Source organism: Coregonus clupeaformis, chromosome 30 (assembly GCF_020615455.1).
Source record: "Coregonus clupeaformis isolate EN_2021a chromosome 30, ASM2061545v1, whole genome shotgun sequence".
Lineage (NCBI taxonomy): Eukaryota > Metazoa > Chordata > Actinopteri > Salmoniformes > Salmonidae > Coregonus > Coregonus clupeaformis.
The window spans coordinates 40,060,529-40,076,440 of NC_059221.1; the positions used below are offsets into that span (position 1 = coordinate 40,060,529).

Genomic DNA, 15,912 nt, shown 5'->3' on the forward strand with positions numbered 1-15,912 from the left:
AGAGAGAGAGAGAGAGAGAGAGAGAGAGAGAGAGAGAGAGAGAGAGAGAGAGAGAGAGAGAGAGAGAGAGAGAGAGAGAGAGAGAGAGAGAGAGAGAGAGAGAGAGAGAGAGAGAGAGAGAGAGAGAGAGAGAGAGAGAGAGAGAGAGAGAGAGAGAGAGAGAGAGAGAGAGAGAGAGAGAGAGAGAGAGAGAGAGAGAGAGAGAGAGAGAGAGAGAGAGAGAGAGAGAGAGAGAGAGAGAGAGAGAGAGAGAGAGAGAGAACCGTAGCAGAATGACTCCCCCTGTGTGGCCTTCAGAGACGACAGCAATGCTGGGAAGTCAGTGTGAAAGACATTCTTTATCAGTTGGAGGAGTATTTAGTATTGATCACAAGGCTATTATCTAGTTAGTCACTATCAAGGTTATTCCATTGAAATTCATGAAGCCCACTAGCTAGAACCCTAAGGACGACAGTCAGATGGAAGTCTTTGGCACTGTTCCAGTCCCAGTGAGGGCATCATCACCGTTGCAGTCAGGGTGGAACACAGCTGACAGAGGTCCTCCGGGGGACCACAATGCCTTGTTCCTCTTTCTTAAATGGCTAAGGGAAGAGGCACAACAAAAATGGGCTTTATGTGTCAGTGTGTTTTTTTTTTGTTTCACTACCCCATCCGTTCTTTCTCTCTCTCTTCTTAAGAGAGGGACATTTCCTGTGAAAGTGACACAATCTACTGACACTTATGCCAACTCACAGCTCTCTGCGTCCTCCCCCAACAGGATGGGTAGCCTTTTCTCATCATAGAGGTCTTGAAAACCTTCAATGATGGTTTCAAATTTGTCGAAATGAAACTCTAATTGCTTTATATTTTTGACATTTTGTCAGGAAATGCAGCTCTGTCTCAGCTTCTCTCTCTCTCTCTCTCTTTCCATCCTTACCCTCTTTGTCTGTGTCCAGCCCAGTCCTCTTTGATCTCTGGCTTGTCACAGACTCAGACAGACTGCCCTCCACTTCCTGGTGGTCTGAGCTGCTCCCTGACTGTAAATGTCCAACAATGACATGACACTAACTGTAAATGACCTCAGATCAGTTTCAGTTTATACACTGTGAACATATAGGGAGAGTAGACGCTTGCCTTGCCGTTGGAGAAAAGTTGCTTCTGCAATCCAGAATTCAGAGCCTCAAGGAGCACCACTGTAATGACAGATAAACATCAATGAACATATTAACACACGCATGGACACACCTGTACATGCCCTTGTACCTGTACACATAGCTTTGTCGTGATGTCCTGTACCTGGACGCAGTGAGATGGTCAGAACAGGGACTTTCCTGTCCTCAGAGTCCTTTCCTGTCCTTTGATCTATTTTCCCCTCAGCTTCCTCCTTCTCTGACTGCTCTTCCTCCTGTGGATGGGGTTAGACATATTACATGACTAAATCACATGTGTGTATGGTATGTCTATTTCACATGCTAATTGATATATGCAGGCTCCAGTAGAGCACCTTGAGGTTGTGGTTGCTGGGGCTTTGCCTCTGTTGGCTGGTGGGACGTGTAGAAGAGGAGGATGAGGGAAGAGCAGGTGGGGAGGAAGAGGAGGATGAGGAAGAGGGGGGACAGGCCTGGCTCTGTGGCGAGGAGTCTGTCCTGGTGGCCCTGTTAGATGTCTGTCCTTCTACGTCCTGCAGCTTGGGGCTGGGCTTGCTGTCCTGTAGTGACTTACTGCTTTTGGACCTCCCAAGATCAGACAGGTCCAGAGGAGCGTCAGCCTCTTTCAGACACTCCCCAAACACCCTCTCTGGCTGCACAACCACCTCCCTCCATGAGAGCGGCGCCTCCCGCATGTCATGGTCCTGGACCCATGCTGTTGGTCTCTCCCCATGCTCAGCTGACAAACTCCTAGTCAGGCTGGCTTGGTGAGGGTGGCTGGGCTTGGGCCAGGCTTGCCCAGTGCTGCTGCTCTGCTGGACCAAGGTCTGGAGGTTGGGGAAGTGTGGAAGGTTGGGGTTAGGGTTAGGGTTGGGGTGGGACACCAAGCACTCGTCCACAGAGGTGGCCAGGGTGACCCAGTCGGAGTGCTCCGGCATGGGCCAGGGGAGGGAGAGACGGGTACTCTTGATGGGGCGCGGCCGGTAGGGGAACGGAGCATGGACCAGGTGACGGCTGTGCTTCCCATCTCCAGGTAGAGAGGAAGAGGTGGATGAGGAGGATGAGGAGGAGGATGAAGGGAGAGGGTTGTTCTTTTGGAAAAGCAGGTGGTGGGGAATGGAGGGAGCGACAGGGGAGCGCTGCTGGCCAACCAATTCCACACTATGGGCTCTAAGAGGAGAGGAGAGAGGAGAGGGAAGAGGAGAGAGGGATGGGGGAAGAGAAGAGAAGAGAGGGAAGAGAGGAGAGGGAAGAGAGGGATGGGGGAAGAGAAGAGAGGGAAGAGAGGAGAGGGAAGAGAGGGATGGGGGAAGAGGAGAGAGGGAAGAGAGGAGAGGGATGGGGGAAGAGGAGAGAGGGAAGAGAGGAGAGGGATGGGGGAGAGGAGAGAGGGAAGAGAGGAGAGGGATGGGGGAAGAGGAGAGAGGGAAGAGAGGAGAGGGATGGGGAAGAGGAGAGAGGGAAGAGAGGAGAGGGGAGAGGGAAGAGAGGGATGGGGGAAGAGGAGAGAGGGAAGAGAGGAGAGGGATGGGGAAGAGGAGAGAGGGAAGAGAGGAGAGGGATGGGGGGAGAGGAGAGAGGGAGGAGAGGAGAGGGATGGGGGAAGAGGAGAGAGGGAAGAGAGGAGAGGGATGGGGGAAGAGGAGAGAGGGAAGAGAGGAGAGGGAAGAGAGGAGAGGGAAGAGAGGAGAGGGAAGAGAGGAGAGGGAAGAGAGGGATGGGGGAAGAGGAGAGAGGGAAGAGAGGAGAGGGATGGGGGAAGAGGAGAGAGGGAAGAGAGGAGAGGGATGGGGGAAGAGGAGAGAGGGAAGAGAGGGATGGGGGAAGAGGAGAGAGGGAAGAGAGGAGAGGGAAGAGAGGGATGGGGGAAGAGGAGAGAGGGAAGAGAGGAGAGGGAAGAGAGGGATGGGGGAAGAGGAGAGAGGGAGGAGAGGAGAGGGAAGAGAGGGATGGGGGAAGAGGAGAGAGGGAAGAGAGGAGAGGGATGGGGGAAGAGGAGAGAGGGAAGAGAGGAGAGGGATTGGGGAAGAGAAGAGAGGGAGGAGAGGAGAGGGATGGGGGGAGAGGGATGGGGGAAGAGAAGAGAAGAGAGGAGAGGGAAGAGAGGGATGGGGGAAGAGAAGAGAGGGAAGAGGAGAGAGGGAAGAGGAGAGAGGGAAGAGAGGAGAGGGATGGGGGAAGAGAAGAGAAGAGAGGGAAGAGAGGAGAGGGAAGAGAGGGATGGGGGAAGAGAAGAGAGGGAAGAGGAGAGAGGGAAGAGGAGAGAGGGAAGAGAGGAGAGGGATGGGGAAGAGGAGAGAGGGAGGAGAGGAGAGGGATGGGGAAGAGGAGAGAGGGAAGAGAGGAGAGGGATGGGGGAAGAGGAGAGAGGGAAGAGAGGGATGGGGAAGAGGGGAACGAGAGGGGAAGAGAGGAGAGGGAAGAGAGGAGAGGGAAGGGGGAAGAGAAGAGAAGAGAGGGAAGAGAGGAGAGGGAAGAGAGGGATGGGGGAAGAGAAGAGAGGGAAGAGAGGAGAGGGAAGAGAGGGATGGGGGAAGAGGAGAGAGGGAAGAGAGGAGAGGGATGGGGGAAGAGGAGAGAAGAGAGGGAAGAGAGGAGAGGGAAGAGAGGGATGGGGAAGAGAAGAGAGGGAAGAGAGGAGAGGGAAGAGAGGGATGGGGAAGAGGAGAGAGGGAAGAGAGGAGAGGGAAGGGGGAAGAGGAGAGAGGGAAGAGAGGAGAGGGAAGAGAGGGATGGGGGAAGAGGAGAGAGGGAAGAGAGGAGAGGGATGGGGGGAAGAGGAGAGAGGGAGGAGAGGAGAGGGATGGGGAAGAGGAGAGAGGGAGGAGAGGAGAGGGATGGGGGGAGAGGAGAGAGGGAAGAGAGGAGAGGGATGGGGAAGAGAGGAGAGGGATGGGGAAGAGGAGAGAGGGAGGAAAGGAGAGGGAAGAGAGGAGAGGGAAGAGAGGAGAGGGATGGGGGAAGAGGAGAGAGGGAAGAGAGGAGAGGGATGGGGGAAGAGGAGAGAGGGAAGAGAGGGATGGGGAAGAGGGGAACGAGAGGGAAGAGAGGAGAGGGAAGAGAGGAGAGGGAAGAGAGGAGAGGGATGGGGGAAGAGGGGAGAGGGATGGGGAAGAGGAGAGAGGGAAGAGAGGAGAGGGATGGGGGAAGAGAGGAGAGGGATGGGGGGAAGAGGAGAGAGGGAGGAGAGGGATGGGGGAAGAGGAGAGAGGGAGGAGAGGAGAGGGATGGGGAAGAGGAGAGAGGGAGGAGAGGAGAGGGATGGGGGAAGAGGAGAGAGGGAGGAGAGGGATGGGGGGAGAGGAGAGAGGGAAGAGAGGAGAGGGATGGGGGAAGAGGAGAGAGGGAAGAGAGGAGAGGGATGGGGGAAGAGGAGAGAGGGAGGAGAGGAGAGGGATGGGGGAAGAGGAGAGAGGGAAGAGAGGAGAGGGATGGGGGAAGAGGAGAGAGGGAAGAGAGGAGAGGGATGGGGGAAGAGGAGAGAGGGAAGAGAGGAGAGGGAAGAGGGGAAAGAGAGGGAAGAGAGGAGAGGGATGAGAAGAGAGGGATGGGGGAAGAGAAGAGAGGGAAGGGAAGAGAGGGATGAGGAAGAGGGGAAAGAGGAGGAAGAGAAGGGAGGGATAGGGGAAGAGGAGAAAGAGAGGTAAGAGAGGAGAGGAACATTTTGAATGTGAATGTGTTTCTCTTTTCTCTATTTGCTGTTATTGCCTCACTTGCTCACCTCTTCTGCCCAGTGTTGCCTCTGGCTGTACTGTGCTCTGGCCTCGATGCTGATGGGATGGGATTGGACATGGATAGGGGCTTATGGGATACCTGTGTGAGATAAAAAGAGAGACGGTAGCTGAGAGAGGACATTTTGACCTGTGATATATTGATAGATATTTTTAGTTAACGATTTCTTATAGACAAACAAAATTGTTTACAAAGGATTGTTTTCCATTCCATCCCCTCACGTGTCTACGTTCAGGTGCTGTCTCTGTTTTCTCAAAAAGACAAGAAGAAAATAAATCCTGATGATTATACTGGTGATGATGATGATGAGTTATCATTAAATGACTGTAAATCCTTTAGGTTCACGACGAAAAGTATTTTCTTTCCTCTCACCGTCAGCTCCAAAATAAAGGCTGTGGTCCGTCTCAGTCTTCACTATGGACAGCCCTGCAGTGGCGCCCACTGGTGGCTGGTTAATAGACCTGATGGCTGTAGGGATGTGTGGCATAGCAGAAGGTGAAAGGTCAGCAGACTGTCTGACCTCTGGAGTTGCATCCTGGGAGGAGGAATGTCCACTCTGACCTCTGAAATGACAAGTATGTTTACGCTCCCAACACTCAAGATAAAATCACAGGTAATCAAAAACACAGACTCACATGTAGTAAGAAATACATAACTTACTCTAGTGCCCCTCTCAGACGCCGGACTTCCTCTCGCAGCCTCTGGTTCTCCTTTTTCATTGTGTTCATCTCTCCAGCTACAAAATAAAAAATACCCCCAGGCCATGGCTAATGTTAAAGTACTGCACTGTAGCTACAAAACAGGGAGCATAGTTGGATCTTTGCACAATGCTTGAGAGGCATGTGGCGAAGGGGACCCCAGAGTCTCTTTCCAATCATCAGTAGTGCTAGTACACAGTTCTCTGTTTGGATGCTGGAATTATTTTGGAGGGGACGAAGATGCACAGAACTTTTTTTGGAGTGGTTTGTTTGACAATAAGATGAAAATATCATGACTGGTTTTTCCCCCCAATTTTTTTTTAAACATACCGTTAAGCAACAACTCTATAATTAGGTCCATAAACATTTTTGGGTCACAAAGGAGGTCCCGTCAAAAAAAAGAATAGAGATCCCCTAGATGTCACGGTATAATTCGCACTCTGGATGGGGTTGATGTGATGTGTTAGCTGTTAGCTACCCAGGATGGCGATGTGATGGAGGCTCTGGATCTGAGCGGTTTCATACTCCTGCTGCCGACGCTTGGCCACATCCTGAGTCACAGTACACCTGTCACACAGCCCCGCCCTCAACCTACAGCACAGAGGTCAGCGGGGGTCAAACACTGACACACATTGAGCTAGAGGCACACCGGTGTTAAAGTAACTGTCCAGTGAAATACTTGAGTGAAATACTTTTCCTAAAAACAAAAAGGTAATTAAAATATGTTTAAAAAATGGTTGGAAATGGTGTGGGCGTATACCGGTCATTAAATATGTTGATACGAGTAGACCGCTGATTGGCCAGCTCAGCCAATGAGGCAGGATGACATCATTCTCTATGAGGAAATATCCAATCAAATCAAATTTTATTTGTCACATGCACCGAATGTAACAGGTGTAGACTTTACCGTGAAATGTTTATTCACGAGCCCTTTATCAACAATGCAGAGTAAAAAACTATAATAATTGCAAGCATTCTTTAAATGGCCTGTTTGAGATACAAGTTTGAGGTGGCCTTTTTAAAGTGTTTTATTCTCCAATTTATGCGTTGGCTACAAATACGAGTAGAAGACGAGTCAGCAACATTATTTGGGTATGAGTTAACAGAATATGAACTTTTAAAAGTGAGATTTTCACTGGACAGTTACTTTAAAACAGCATACACAAAGACACACTAAAAATAATATAATACTATAATTATATAATATATATGTATATATGTCATTTAGCAGGCGCTTTTATCCAAAGCCACAGACAGTCATGCGTGCATACATTTTACATATGGGTGGTCCCGGGAATCGAACCCACAATTATGGCTTTACAAGTGCCATGCTTCACCAACTGAGCCACATAAAATACCCAAAACACACACAGACACATTGCTACATGCCCATACAGTGCACTCCCACCCACCTGTTTTCCAGCTGTTTGATGTTGTCTGTGAGTAGCCTCTGCTGCTCTCTCAGCTGTTGGTTCCTGTTGAATAGCTCCTCCATTCGCTTTGTATCACTACTTAGACGACCACACCAAGAACTACTAATCACTACATCTCCCACATATCAACATATCACCCTTTAGTAAATCAAATCAAAGTTTATTGGTCGCATACACGCTTGTGTTTCTAGCGCCAACAGTGCAGTAATACGTAGCAATACACAACAATACACACACGATCCAAAAAGTAAAAAGAGAAAGGAATTAAGAAATATCAGAACGAGCTATGTAAACATTATTAAAGTAACCAGTGTTCCCCTATGTACATACGGCAGCAGTCTCTAAGGTGCAGGGTAGAGTACCGGGTGGTAGCCGGCTAGTAACAGTGACTAAGTTTCAGGGCAGGGTACTGGGCAGAGGCCAGCTAGTGGTGACTGTTTAACAGTCTGACGGCCTGGAGGTGTACTGGGCGGAGGCCGGCTAGTGGTGACTGTTTAACAGTCTGACGGCCTGGAGGGGTACTGGGCAGAGGCCAGCTAGTGGTGACTGTTTAACAGTCTGACGGCCTGGAGGTGTACTGGGCGGAGGCCAGCTAGTGGTGACTGTTTAACAGTCTGACGGCCTGGAGGGGTACTGGGCGGAGGCCAGCTAGTGGTGACTGTTTAACAGTCTGACGGCCTGGAGGGGTACTGGGCAGAGGCCAGCTAGTGGTGACTGTTTAACAGACTGACGGCCTGGAGGGGTACTGGGCAGAGGCCAGCTAGTGGTGACTGTTTAACAGTCTGACGGCCTGGAGGGGTACTGGGCGGAGGCCAGCTAGTGGTGACTGTTTAACAGTCTGACGGCCTGGAGGGGTACTGGGCAGAGGCCAGCTAGTGGTGACTGTTTAACAGTCTGACGGCCTGGGGGGGTACTGGGCAGAGGCCAGCTAGTGGTGACTGTTTAACAGTCTGACGGCCTGGAGGGGTACTGGGCGGAGGCCAGCTAGTGGTGACTGTTTAACAGTCTGACGGCCTGGAGGGGTACTGGGCGGAGGCCAGCTAGTGGTGACTGTTTAACAGCCTGACGGCCTGGAGGGGTACTGGGCGGAGGCCAGCTAGTGGTGACTGTTTAACAGTCTGACGGCCTGGAGGGGTACTGGGCAGAGGCCAGCTAGTGGTGACTGTTTAACAGTCTGACGGCCTGGAGGGGTACTGGGCAGAGGCCAGCTAGTGGTGACTGTTTAACAGTCTGACGGCCTGGAGGGGTACTGGGCAAAGGCCAGCTAGTGGTGACTGTTTAACAGTCTGACGGCCTGGAGGGGTACTGGGCGGAGGCCAGCTAGTGGTGACTGTTTAACAGTCTGACGGCCTGGAGGGGTACTGGGCAGAGGCCAGCTAGTGGTGACTGTTTAACAGTCTGACGGCCTGGAGGGGTACTGGGCGGAGGCCAGCTAGTGGTGACTGTTTAACAGTCTGATGGCCTGGAGGGGTACTGGGCAGAGGCCAGCTAGTGGTGACTGTTTAACAGTCTGACGGCCTGGAGGGGTACTGGGCGGAGGCCAGCTAGTGGTGACTGTTTAACAGTCTGACGGCCTGGAGGGGTACTGGGCGGAGGCCAGCTAGTGGTGACTGTTTAACAGTCTGACGGCCTGGAGGGGTACTGGGCAGAGGCCAGCTAGTGGTGACTGTTTAACAGTCTGACGGCCTGGAGGGGTACTGGGCAGAGGCCAGCTAGTGGTGACTGTTTAACAGTCTGACGGCCTGGAGGGGTACTGGGCAGAGGCCAGCTAGTGGTGAGTGTTTAACAGTCTGACGGCCTGGAGGGGTACTGGGCAGAGGCCAGCTAGTGGTGAGTGTTTAACAGTCTGACGGCCTGGAGGGGTACTGGGCAGAGGCCAGCTAGTGGTGACTGTTTAACAGTCTGACGGCCTGGAGGGGTACTGGGCAGAGGCCAGCTAGTGGTGACTGTTTAACAGTCTGACGGCCTGGAGGGGTACTGGGCGGAGGCCAGCTAGTGGTGACTGTTTAACAGTCTGACGGCCTGGAGGGGTACTGGGCGGAGGCCAGCTAGTGGTGACTGTTTAACAGTCTGACGGCCTGGAGGGGTACTGGGCAGAGGCCAGCTAGTGGTGACTGTTTAACAGTCTGACGGCCTGGAGGGGTACTGGGCAGAGGCCAGCTAGTGGTGACTGTTTAACAGTCTGACGGCCTGGAGGGGTACTGGGCAGAGGCCAGCTAGTGGTGACTGTTTAACAGTCTGACGGCCTGGAGGGGTACTGGGCAGAGGCCAGCTAGTGGTGAGTGTTTAACAGTCTGACGGCCTGGAGGGGTACTGGGCAGAGGCCAGCTAGTGGTGAGTGTTTAACAGTCTGACGGCCTGGAGGGGTACTGGGCGGAGGCCAGCTAGTGGTGACTGTTTAACAGTCTGACGGCCTGGAGGGGTACTGGGCGGAGGCCAGCTAGTGGTGACTGTTTAACAGTCTGACGGCCTGGAGGGGTACTGGGCAGAGGCCAGCTAGTGGTGACTGTTTAACAGTCTGACGGCCTGGAGGGGTACTGGGCAGAGGCCAGCTAGTGGTGACTGTTTAACAGTCTGACGGCCTGGAGATAGAAGCTGTTTATTAGTCTTTCGGTCCCAGCTTTGATGCACCTGTACCCGCCTTCTGGGTGGCAGCGGGGTGAACAGGCCGTGGCTCGGGTGGCTGAGGTCCTTGATGATCTTCGTGGCCTTCCTGTGACCCCCGGGTGCTGTAGGTGTCCTGGAGGGCAGACAGTGTGCACCCAATGGTGCGTTGGGCTGACCGCGTCACCCTCTGGAGAGCCATGCTGTTGTGCCCGACAGGATGCTCTCAATGGTGTATCTGTAGAAGTTCGTGAGGGTCTTAGGGGCCAAGACAGATTTCTTCAGTCTCCTGAGTTATATATATATATACATTTTTTTGTATTTTACACCCTTTTTCAATCTTGTCTCATCGCTGCAACTCCTCAACAGGCTCAGGAGAGGCGAAGGTCAAGTCTTGCGTCCTCCGAAACATGACCCACTAAACTGCGCTCCATAACACCCGCCCACTTAACCCGTAAGCCAGCTGCACCAATGTGTCGGAGGAAACACTGTTCAACTGACAACATAAGTCAGCCTGCAGGTGCCCGGCCCACCACAAGAAGTCGCTAGATCGCAATGAGCCAAGTAAAGCTCCCCCGGCCAAACCCTCCCCTGACCCTATGTGACTCCCACTGACGGCCGGTTGTGATACAGCCTGGGATCGAACCCGGGTCTGTAGCGTCGCCTCAAGCACTGTTATGCAGTGCCTTAGACCGCTGCACCACTCGGGAGGCCATGTTGCGCCTTCTTCACCACACTGTCGGTATGTAGGGACCATTTTAGGTCCTCAGTGATGTGCATGCCGAGGAACTTTAAGCTTTTAACCCTCTCCACTGCGGCGATGTGGATGTGGGCGTGTTCCCTCTGCTGTCTCCTGTAGTCCACGATCAGCTCCTTCGTTTTGTTGACTTTGAGGGAGCAGTTATTTTCCTGCCACCACTCCGCCAGGGCTCTCACCTCCTCCCTGTAGTCTGTCTCATCGTTGTTGGTAATCAGGCCTACCACTGTTGTGTCATCAGCAAACTTGATGATTGAGTTAGAGACGTACGTGGCCATGCAAGGAGTGCAGGAGGGGGCTGAGCACGCACCCCTGTGGGGCCCCCGTGTTGAGGATAAATGTGACAGAGGTGTTGTTGTCTACCTTCACCACCTGGTACCACTACATCTTCCACATATCAATATATAACCCTTTAGCAATGTGTTTTGAAATGGACTCAGCATTTACTCACCAGCTCTTTTTATTGGTTAGCTCCTGAAATGTCTCATGCCATTCTACACAGAGAGAGAGAGAGAGAGAGAGAGAGAGAGAGAGAGAGAGAGAGAGAGAGAGAGAGAGAGAGAGAGAGAGAGAGAGAGAGAGAGAGAGAGAGAGAGAGAGAGAGAGAGAGAGAGAGAGAGAGAGAGAGAGAGAGAGAGAGAGAGAGAGAGAGAGAGAGAGAGAGAGAGAGAGAGAGAGAGAGAGAGAGAGAGAGAGAGAGAGATTGATAAATAGATAGATCATGTTAGAATATTCATTCTATAGTGTTGTCTTGTGTGGTACCACACTCATATCTCAGAGTATCAGCAACACTGACACTGTAGGAGGATTGATTACTCACTATGGACCTCTCGGTCGTGGGTTTCCCTCAGTTTGTGGAGGAGGTCGTTGAAACCCTCCAGAGCCATGGAAACACTGTGCTGTCGCAGTTTACTTTTACACAGGACCCCTCTCTCTCAGCCGTCATCCACTGCAGCAATGTCCTCAACTGGGGAAGAAAACCAACCACAGCAGATTACTGTAGGTTCAGGTTTCCATAAGAGCACGCCAGAGCACAGCAGCCGTTATGGCCTTGCCCTGCACAAATAGGAGGCAAACTTATGCAGAGATATTGGAAATGATACGTTCTTTCACGGTCTGTGTGTATGTGTGTGTGTGTGAGAAAGAGTGAGTGAGTGAGTGAGTGAGTGAGTGAGTGAGTGAGTGAGTGAGTGTCACGGTTTCGGCCGAGGCTGCTCCTCCTCCTTGTTCGGGCAGGTTTCGGCGGTCGTCGTCCCCGGAGTACTAGCTGCCACCGATCTATGTTTCATGTTCGTTTGGTTTTGTCTTGATGTTGTACACCTGTGTCTAGTTAGTCCTCATTAGTGTCCTATTTAGTTCTCGTTGTGTGTGTCAGGTGTTGTGTGTGATTGCTCTTCTGTTTGGTGTTCTGAGCTACGTGTTTCCCTCCGTTGTTTTGGAGAGGTTTTTCCCACATGTTAGTGCGCCTTTATTTCGCCTCCGGGCTTGTTGGGCTCGTGTACTACGTGTATATTTTCACTAAAGTCTTTTGGACTTAGTTTCTGCATCCTGCGCTTGATTCCTGCACCACACCCACCTTCAGCACCCTTGACAGTGAGTGAGTGAGTGAGTGAGTGAGTGAGTGAGTGAGTGAGTGAGTGAGTGAGTGAGTGAGTGAGTGAGAGAATCATCAAGACATGTTGGTAGACTTCCCTCTCCAATGTTCTAGAGGTCTACATATAAATCATAGAATAGGGAACATTCTTGATGAAATCTCCATAATTTGCTGTAAATTGACACCGCAGTCCTGTCATGTGGTATCCTTACAATTAGACCATGAAACATAACATGTATGAGAGGAGCAGGACAGTAGACTATAACATCTATAGAGGAGCAGGACAGTAGACTATAACATCTATAGAGGAGCAGGACAGTAGACTATAACATCTATAGAGGAGCAGTACAGTAGACTATAACATCTATAGAGGGGCAGTACAGTAGACTATAACATCTATAGAGGAGCAGGACAGTAGACTATAACATCTATAGAGGAGCAGGACAGTAGACTATAACATCTATAGAGGAGCAGTACAGTAGACTATAACATCTATAGAGGAGCAGGACAGTAGACTATAACATCTATAGAGGAGCAGTACAGTAGACTATAACATCTATAGAGGAGCAGGACAGTAGACTATAACATCTATAGAGGAGCAGTACAGTAGACTATAACATCTATAGAGGAGCAGTACAGTAGACTATAACATCTATAGAGGAGCAGGACAGTAGACTATAACATCTATAGAGGAGCAGTACAGTAGACTATAACATCTATAGAGGAGCAGGACAGTAGACTATAACATCTATAGAGGAGCAGGACAGTAGACTATAACATCTATAGAGGAGCAGTACAGTAGACTATAACATCTATAGAGGAGCAGTACAGTAGACTATAACATCTATAGAGGAGCAGGACAGTAGACTATAACATCTATAGAGGAGCAGGACAGTAGACTATAACATCTATAGAGGAGCAGTACAGTAGACTATAACATCTATAGAGGAGCAGTACAGTAGACTATAACATCTATAGAGGAGCAGGACAGTAGACTATAACATCTATAGAGGAGCAGGACAGTAGACTATAACATCTATAGAGGAGCAGGACAGTAGGTTCTGTGAGGAGCTGTGCAGTTGACTATTCCACGGACATTCAGAGGGCTTGTGTAGCTGTTTTTGAGAAATTGAAGCGGGAACAACTCTGAAGTCACACAATAATATAAACTAAAATATTTATTTTTGACTTAGGCTTTCTTCTTCTCTATTTCTTTCTATGTCTTTTGTCTCTGTTTGAATCCCAGTAAAAGGGGAGATGCGTGAGGGTGTGTCGACACACACTAAGCACTATTAAGCATTTTTGATCAGAGCCGTTCTCAGAGCCAGCATGTTGGGATACGTTGTCTAACTGTCCCAAATGTTGCAGCAAAGCAAGAGAAGACCTGTCTGTCCAACGGTCTGTATTTCCCTGCTGACAGAGTGTTGCCTAACAAGCTCTCAGTTCAAACTTTAACATACACACGTATTACATACATTGCATATTGTATATATCACACATTGGGCTTTTTACAAAAATTGATCTAGGTAAAGGTCCATTTTCAGTTATCAATAATTTACCCATTTTTCAGAGTTCACAGATCAATAGGCCTGAATTACTCGTATCCAAATCAATGTACCTGTGCTGTATCTATCCCACAGGTCTAAATGTATGTACACCTCTAGAGCAGAAATGTGTACTAATTAGCTGTGTAGCTGTGGACTGCAGAATTATGTTTGAAAACAAAGTAGGAGTTGCAGAGCTCAAGACAGTTAGAGGAGGCTGTCGTGTGAAAGGAGACAGGGAGGAGTTATCTGTGAGACACATTTAAAACTACAGCCTTCTGTACACCGTGTGAATGAAGCCTGATCCATCAAAGATTTGGAACGCATTGGCCAAAATGAGACAATGACAGACACATAGTCAACGACAGCAGGTGACAAGGCTACATTTTCTATAGAAATAGATATATAGATTCAGTTATATGGTTCCTGCCATTAAAAGGGAAATCCAGGAATCGAAAAACAGTTGGGGATGGGGAAGATAACTATTCTTATATTCAGGGGCGCAACTTTGGTTTTAGAAGTGCGGGGGGCATAATTATTATTATTACATGTCCCCCCGTCCCCCGTCCCCCCGTCCCCAGTGAAAGTTGCACCCCTGCTTATATTCATCGACAGAGCTATTGATGCAAGGACCTCCATGAGATCAAAATGATAGTTAACCCAGTTTTAAATAGTCAAAAATGGATGTACAAATCCCAGATTGCCCCTTTAATCCTGCAATCCTGTACAACATGGTGTTGGGAAATAGACATAGACCCAACAGTAGGTTATTGTCACAACATGTTAATATCGGTGCTCTGTGGAAAGTGCACAGAGTACAGTACCTAACTGTTCCCTTCATGTTCTGTCACCTACTCTGCCCCAACGAACACACAGATCATTAGCTCACCGTTAATCCATCAATCAAGCTGTTAATCCACAAACCATTTTCCCATCATCTGACAAATTCAATGTGAACGATGCACACTTCACTACACTATTTTGTTATTCAAAAAACATGTTGTGTTTTAGAAAGGAGTGTGACCTCTGCGTGTATGGTTCAATCAATGCAAGATGCAATTAGGAAGAAGATAACATTAACCATAAATATATAGAAGTGGCAGTTTGTCCTGTAAATAATGCAATGTAATATCGTCCTGTCCTTCATCATACAGATAAATCCTAATTTCCATCCATTCTCTATTTATTCTCGTTTCTCCATTTCTAATGAGGAATGAATGAGAAGAACACATAAGGAAACAGTCCTTTCCCATATGCTAATGAATAGGCTCTCCTGCCCAGCTTGCCTACTGCCACCGGCCCACCCACCAACCCATCCCAACCTCACAGGCCCTAGCTCCCCACCACACACTGTCAGCAGGCACACTCACCTCTTCCCAGGTCCCACCAGGGACCCGTCACTCCGTCTGTCTGTCTGTCTGTCTGTCTGTCTGTCTATCCTTCTGTCTGTCAATAACTCGCAGTCTGTCCCTTCTGCTCCGATCAGAATGAGAATCCTTCTCCTCCTTAGCCCTGGAGAGCTGGTTGTTCAGTGCCAGAGACAGAGATGGATAGAGCAATAGAGAGAGAGAGAGAGAGAGTGAGAGAGAGAGAGAGAGAGAGAGAGAGAGAGAGAGAGAGAGAGAGAGAGAGAGAGAGAGAGAGAGAGAGAGAGAGAGAGAGAGAGAGAGAGAGAGGAGAAAGAGAGCCTGAACCCCCCCCACCTCCCACCCCTCCCCCATCTCCACCTCAGGGAAACAGGTCGGAGCAGTCCCAGAGAACACAAACACGGATGCCCAGGCCAGTTCTCCCTGGATATTCCGGTTCTGCAGAAATCCTGCAAAAACCGGACCAACCAGATTTATTAAAACCAGAGAGCAGAGAGAGGCAATAGGGAAACTCAAACACACAGTGCCATGCAATAAACTTTTCACTCTTACATTTCAGACGTAAAAGAGGCAGAGATAAAAAAAATATATACAATAAAAAAACTCAAAATGACATCAGGGTCTATAAACATGGAGTTATGATTGAGTGACTATAGAATACAACTAAATAAATAATGATTTGTATTACTTTTTCTACTTGAGAGGTAACCGTATCAAGTAATCTTATAATTTGAGAGGATTAGCAGACTTGCTCTGAAGGTGGAAAAGGTATTTTGAGGTTTTAGATACGTGCATGCTGATTGGGCATTTCTCCAAATGTTTCGTTATCATACCAGTTATTACTCCTATAGTTACAAATGGGGTGGACTGCGGACACAATTATCCAGTTTCCCCCTCCTAGCTCTACTTGAGATGTACTATGAATCAGAATCGTGTGATAAAACATCGGCAGACACAATTGCAGTGATCGCTATTAGGATATACATTTCTGATGGGAAATAACACGTCACTTTGCTCGCTGTGAAAGCAATATCATGAGAAATTCTGTGATATTGT

At 49.5% G+C, this 15,912-nt stretch overlaps 1 protein-coding gene across 3 annotated transcripts; it reads right to left on the reverse strand.

Annotated features, from left to right (window-relative positions):
* Positions 1-220: 220 nt before the first annotated feature.
* Positions 221-15,039, reverse strand: LOC121546807 (RBBP8 N-terminal-like protein). Of its 3 annotated transcripts, XM_041858052.2 has the most exons (14): positions 14,860-15,039; positions 11,172-11,318; positions 10,803-10,845; positions 6,970-7,068; positions 6,036-6,148; positions 5,520-5,595; positions 5,232-5,422; positions 5,051-5,103; positions 4,849-4,940; positions 1,484-2,297; positions 1,276-1,384; positions 1,114-1,172; positions 917-1,016; positions 221-581 (listed from the first exon to the last, which is right to left on the reverse strand). In XM_041858052.2, exons 2-14 carry the CDS (start codon positions 11,236-11,238, stop codon positions 574-576), a joined length of 1,824 nt encoding a protein of 607 aa, XP_041713986.1. In that variant the 5' UTR covers positions 11,239-11,318; positions 14,860-15,039; the 3' UTR covers positions 221-573. The 3 variants fall into 3 exon arrangements, with proteins under 3 accessions (XP_041713986.1, XP_041713985.1, XP_041713984.1); XM_041858051.2 differs by having other exon boundaries at positions 221-1,016; positions 6,970-7,065; XM_041858050.2 differs by having other exon boundaries at positions 221-1,016.
* Between the last annotated feature and the right edge of the window lie 873 nt (positions 15,040-15,912).